The 6,922-nt window shown below is 40.6% G+C and overlaps 1 protein-coding gene across 1 annotated transcript; it reads right to left on the bottom strand.

The window, feature by feature from the left end:
• Positions 1 to 3,593: 3,593 nt before the first annotated feature.
• Positions 3,594 to 5,517, bottom strand: MS3_00003628 (uncharacterized protein; the record flags this gene model as incomplete). Its single annotated transcript, XM_012939132.3, has 3 exons — positions 3,594 to 3,889; positions 3,914 to 4,529; positions 5,472 to 5,517. 3 exons carry the CDS (start codon positions 5,515 to 5,517, stop codon positions 3,820 to 3,822), a joined length of 732 nt encoding a protein of 243 aa, XP_012794586.2. The 3' UTR covers positions 3,594 to 3,819.
• Positions 5,518 to 6,922: the final 1,405 nt, after the last annotated feature.

Genomic DNA, 6,922 nt, shown 5'->3' with positions numbered 1-6,922 from the left:
ATTTATGTAGTCGGCTCCGAATTGCACATGTTGTATGGGGGCCAGCGATACTATGTAGCTGTTTAAACAAATGTAGATGGCGCAACGTTTGAATGTGACATGCTGTCAAGTACCCGAACCCTTTAAACCCTACGCTTTGGCCCCAAACATTAACAGAGAAAATATGAAAACAAGATTGGCTATCAGACCAATTTATAGTGTATCAACAATAACAATAATCAGAGAAGCCTAAAAGGAAACAGAAACGAGAAAACTCTCGCAACACAACATAGAACGATAAGTATCAAATTCTTAACCATGCTAACTACCCTACCTAACTTACTTAGAGAACATAAAACCGCTACATCACCCACTTCTTGTAATGATTTGAGCTAGCAGCTGTTATGAGGGGCAACTATGACATTATTATTTAGAAACATAAACATTGATACAAGTAAGCAACAAATACATGCGCCACATAAACCATTCGATATGTGAGGGCTGTGATACTACTCGGACACCCAAACCAAAGCAAGTGGTTTTCTTAGGGGGCCACAACGCAAGCCTTTGACGTAAAGGTCTAATCCACAAGGTAGTGGAGCAACGTAAGGAGATACAGTACCACGGTAGCCGGCGACCAACAATAGGTTCATACGCCAATTCTTTCCGTAGGATTTTGCAGCTCATCTGCACCATTGGTTTGGAATCAAGGTTTTCTAACTCCACTAGGTGGATCCTCTGTATCTACTAACCCGATTAAAGCTCCGGATATTCGCTTTTCGTCCTCTTAATTTCGTGAACAACAACCCCGCCGTGAGAAGGCAGTGAGTAGGACTTTACTGACAGTAGCTGTATGTACGTGGCAATGTAAGAGCATTTCGAGAGGGAGAGCTGAGTCTTATCACTCGCGGACGTACTAGAGCATTTGGGGGCTATGAATATCTAAAGCAGTGTTTTGGATGTCGGAGTGATAAAACAAGTTATCTAATCCTATCGTTATGACACTTAATTTCAATTAATTTCCCTTATAGTGATCTGTACTTTGTACGTGATCTTTATCACAGATATGAATTTTACACTGCTCACAGCTCGATAATTACCAATTTATTTATTTATTTGAACACATAAATATTGGTATAACTGGGCACCAGATACATATGCGCCACGCAATAACAATGAGAATGGGGAGAGAAAAAGTGTAACGTGCGTATAAGAGAGAAAAAAGGAAAAAATAGAGGACAATAACGACCACGGATTAGTGTATGGTAGTGTAATAATAATGGGAGGAAACGGAAAGGTAAAACCAGAATGAATTCCTTCAGTTAAGGAAGTTACGGTCACTTCTTATGAAGAAAGTAAAAGGTTACAGCAGGATCGCCACTGGCTTCTATTCCGAGTCATATCTGATAACGTCTCTAGCCCCTGTGTTGCATCATCCATTGAATCCCAGCCAGGGAGTCGAGAAGGACCAACACAAGCCAGTCCTGTACAGTTCTCTTTCCTGTCACGGCACCATGTCATACACTGACCACCTCTCCGCTTTTTCCAACCAGTCCCAGAGTCGGCAAATAATGCACGACGAGGGATTCTCCGGGACGACATTCGTAGAACACGTCCAAGCTACCAAAGTCGATGTTTCAAGATGGTGACACCAATTGAATTATCGTCTCTGCGCCCGAACCTCCGCATTACTAACATGATGTTGCCATTGGACGGCAGCAATCCTTCGGAGACAACGATGACCAAACAGAGAGTTGTCTAAAATCCTCAACTCGGAAAGGCCAGGTTTCACATGCATAGAACAAAACTGCTCTCACCGACGCGTTGTAGATCCGACCTTTTACAGCCAGACTAACATTATGAAGGCACCAACGATGGCCCAGATTGACATAAGCCGCTCTGGCTTTCACTACACGTGAATTGATCCCATTACTCACGCCGTCACCAGCACTTATGCAGCTACCTAGGTACACGAACTTCTCGACTACTTCTATCTGCTCACCATCCAGGGTGAGTACAGGATTAGAATCCTGCCAGTCTTGTGGAAGTACTTTGCACTTCGGAGGTGCGAAGCACATACCGTACCTACGAACACTGATTGCCAACTGATTAAGTGCGGACTGCATGGCTTGGGTATTATCACACAAGCAATTACCAATGCAGTCATTAAACCCAAGTATAACGATAAAAACATGTGTTATGGTGTGATATGATACTGAATGCTGACAAGCACTCGAAAGGCATCAAACAAAATTCTTCCGTCATTGAAAGACTATGGTGCAGGAGATACCATTGACATGGGACGCTCGAAATTCATTTAATTAGGGGGCAAATCTATGAACCCACACTTGAATGATTATGAAAGGTACATCCAACAACCAATAACGCAGATAAGTCAATTAGAAAATCTTCTACACACTTACTACATCATACGTTTTCATCCCTTTCAACTGTGGTTTATATATTGTGTACAACTTTACTTAGTTTTTCATCCCAAAAACAATAAGCACCAAATAAATCGATTTCAGAATAAAATTGCGCTATATAGGGTACGCCAATTTTTAGTGAGACATTACAAAAGTAGAATCTCACTTGACATCACATAAGATTATTTGTCAAGAAAAGGTTTGCCATAAGCTCTAGTTATTCACGCAGCTGTGCAAAAATATATGTCAGTTAGTCAAGCACAATGTGGAACTTGACGCGTGCAAACCGGTTAACGTTGCGACACCACATTAGCATAGTGAGATGAAATTGTAAGGGCGAATCCCAGAAAAGTAGAGGTAGTAACCGTACTAGTGGTGATAAAAAGTATTAGGTATCAAAGATACAATTCGAGAGGAGCATATAAATTAGCGAAATAAAGAATAACAGGGAATTTGGAGAGTTAGTTTCTAAAGGGAAACAAAGTGAATGCATCTGCACCCCTGTGAACGATTCTGAACCATATCACCCATAGTTCCTAACCACTGGTTACAATAACCACACAGGTAGTAAGCTTCTACCTATATGGCTCAGACCAAATGTTTGTCTTAATGGACTTATCCCATGCCTTGGTTTGGCGAGCCCTAGCTTTTTTCAATCTACTTCTATAACGGTCATCACCACGTGTTGAAGCGGTTGGTGGATGGGCATGCGTAACACATGCGTAACTATTTTGGTAGATGATTCATTACCCCATCAAACAATTTGCCGTTTTTATCTAGTACAATGTGTCCCACATCGATAATCATCTAACGAGTTGTACGTGAGCTTAATAAGTTGAAGGATTTTCCACGAATATGCCAGCAATCGCTCGTATTCACCTTACTTTAGAGTACTTTAAAATCTAAGATTAACTACGGGCTTGAACTCCACTTCAGATTTTTTCCATTTCGATTACTTTATACAATGTAGGGCTTAAAACGGACGACACATACCTATAATAGGCAACTGAGTTACACTGTAACAAGCAAAGTGGGCGGTTACGTTAATCATCTACGAACCAGGAGTTTGAAATAGTTCTGATAAGTCACAAACATTTTAGATGCATACGCATACAAAATTCCTCAAATGGATGAACACAATATTCCAGAGAGGGAAGATGCAGTGACTTAAAAGACTTTGCTTCCTACCTGCTCTACAGATCCCTCGACATATTTGAAAACTTATTTTCAGATACGTCAGCCGTACTATAAAAGTCTACTTGCAAGCAGGAGTGATCTGAAACACAACACAACAGTCAGGACCGGTAAATGCCACTGAAGTAAGAACACGGCGTACTGGTACAACAGATATATTTACAAATTGAAAGACGCGGTTCGAGTACAAAGGGGGAAGCTTATTACAAAATGGGTTGATTCATTGTTTTGCAGGTTCAGGCTGCTTAAGGCTTGTTCCTCTTCTTCTAGTACGTTCACTCTTTGTTGCCCTGTAGTAAGGAAAACAAACTCACATTAGCAACGTCATATGTAATGATTTTAATACCGTCACAATACCCCCTCTCCATGAGACACTGTCCTCAGTGCCTAGTGCTGGACATGGGTATGCTACCCCTCCTTCTGGTGGCACTTCATAGTGGCTGACGGCAGTCAGTGGATTGACAAACGGGGTATCTGAGTGCATCGTCGTTCTGTCTGGCTTCAATTGGTTGTAGTGTGCCGTTATAACATCGTCTTGGGGCCATTGGAGGTTACGTAGGACGAATGTAGTGGGAGACCGAGCAAACACATCTTCATAAGGTCCTTTCCAAGGTTGGTGGAACTTGCTGCATGTTCCTGGTGGGGCCAAAGGACGGTGCAGCCAAACACGATCTCCGGGTTTATACACGGGTCCATTCGCCTTGCGGTCGTACACATCATTTTGGTGTTTGCTAGCATTTTGTAGGTTGATCTTAACTAGGTGATATGCGTCGGCTAGACGGCTGCGAAGGTTACGGATGTATAATACATGATCTTGAGCCTCGCATGGTAACAACGGTATTTGTAGCTCAACAGGTAGGCGTAATTCATGTCCAAAGAGTAAGGTCGCAGGTGAAAATCCCGTGGATCCGTACACTGATGCGCGGTACGCTAAAAGACATTGTGGTATCACATCATCCCGACATTCCGTTGACAACTTACTGCCAGAGGTAGCAGAATTTTGCTACGTCTTCATGGAATTCTATAGAATTCCGTCCAAAAATTATCAAGCTTATTTGTACATTTTTCAGCTCTCTAAATGGTCTGAAATAATTTCCGCCCACTTAAAGAAAGAAGTAAAATGATGCTAAGAAAAAAGTTTCCAGGATATGCTTACCAATGGTCTTTGATTTGAGCATAAAGTCACCTGTGACAAACCAATTTAAAACCCAGGCATTCAATATCCAATACCTCAATGTAAAAACATCAAAACCCGAAGACACAGATGAGCAAATAGATCTTCAAAGTAAATACTTTTGAAAGCCTTCGGCATTCACGTCGACCTCATTAGTTTTAGTAGACACATCATTAGCTGAAGCAGCTCAGTTAAACATTTACATTAAATCAGATAGTTCGCACCGTACGGCATGCATCTCACTACAACTAGTTAGATTCGACTAGTTACAAAAAAAAAATCTCCAAAATCATTCGCTGATAACCACTGGTTTGCCTGTCTACAAGATACTCGTACAAAGATAAGTTGTGGACAACAGTGTTTTCAAGAAAGTCGAACTATGAATAAAAGTTCATATAGATATATTTCGACTAAGCGTCATGAGTTAAACAAGGATTAGGCAAGTTACGTATTGATTGCATGCCCATTTCGCACATTTAATATAATTCTATGCATCTTTGACGGTAAGCGAAATCCACAAACCAAATAGTCCCATAATTCCTCTACATTGGTGCTGACCTCATTAATTTTATTGCACTCATCTCGGCCACACATCCGCATCACATCACGATTGGGTACGTAGTGTTACACATCCCTTTAGACTTTTAGCTAGCTTAAACGAAACGCTTCTCGACATTTAGATAGCTCTCCAAATATACCTTCGAACCTCTTCACTTCTGACTTCTGATTTGACTGGTTTGGCATACTTTGAATGTGTTACCAAACTCCGAATACCTATAGCGCCCTTAACTTAATATGGTTTAGGAAGAGCCGAATCTCCATAGTGTTAACTATTAAGTGGACAGTTCTTTTATTAACATGACCAAAAACATGCCTCAGCGTTACTAGTGCCAAGTTTGCTCGAGACGCACTCTTATCACAGCATAAGATTTTTTTTACTATTGGGTACCAATAACACATCTTCAACACATGGTAGCACTTCTAGGGGAAAAATACACATTTGGTTTGTAGTATCTCGCAGATGAACTACTTTGTACGCTTAAGAGTTAAAAGCGATCCATTGCTGTCTTTCGAACCTTAAAGTTGATTAAACTTTTCCTTAAGTGCTCGCTCATCGTCTTTGTTGTCAAATTCTCTCCGAAACTCAGTATCTTTGTCAAAATTTAATATCACAGAGCCTACTTGCTGTGTAAGGTTATTCCTATAAATAGGAAGACTAGAATTCCTGCTACTAGGCCATGTGAGACCTATTCAAGATGCTTCGTAGACTGGGTTAATCAGGTTCATCTCCGAAGTTCCTCTTGTGCTGCAGATTATATCCTTGCCTATATGGGTTCTTCATAACGGTTGGAATGCTTAAAACACTGTATTTTGCAATAGCACCACGGCGTTAACTTCAATGTTGTTTGTGCGTTAAGGACCTAACGACTTTGGTTCCACCCTATCAAGAGGAGCTTGCATGGTAAAGCAAGATTTCGCATTAAAGACAAATATACTGACTTCCACTTAATGCGTTTGAGCAATCGTTCCTAGCTTGTTAGAACTACTTATACAATATAGCTCCTGCACTGTTTGTACTTTGTCCAGTAGTGTCTCTTTTGTGTCGACAATTTGGTGTCGTGATTTCATGTAATTTCAGGTTGCTTAAAACTCACAGTGAACGTTTGTAAGAGACACTGATATGTAGTACATATTATCGTGTGTAGTAGGCAAAAATATAATTTAAAATGAAGACAATCCACCTGCTAAACATTATCTATTATATCTAACACAATTAAATTTTTAAAATTTCAGAAGCTTTCTTGTGGACGTAATTGATTTACGACAGACGTTGGCCAAGTTGAAAATTATCTTATACAGTCGTTCTTAACTTCACTGCTCGTCAACAAGGAAACTCTCCACAAGAATTGGAAATATCAACGTTGTAATTTTTGTTTTTTAGTTTTCATAGTAAATGGAATACAATAGGGATCTTAGATTCAACTAGACGATTTGGGCTTCGCAAATGACCTGGCTCTTCTATCCCATACACAACCAGAGTAGCAGTAGCCTCTGCAGCAGTAGGCCTCAACATACACAAGGGAAAAAGCAAGACCCTCAAATACAACATGGAGAACACTAATTTAATCACACTTGATGGAGAAACTCT

This window comes from Schistosoma haematobium, chromosome ZW (assembly GCF_000699445.3).
Source record: "Schistosoma haematobium chromosome ZW, whole genome shotgun sequence".
In the NCBI taxonomy this organism is placed as follows: Eukaryota; Metazoa; Platyhelminthes; class Trematoda; order Strigeidida; family Schistosomatidae; genus Schistosoma; species Schistosoma haematobium.
Note: the sequence above shows the minus strand (reverse complement) of the source record. Positions and strands in the feature narration are given on the sequence as shown.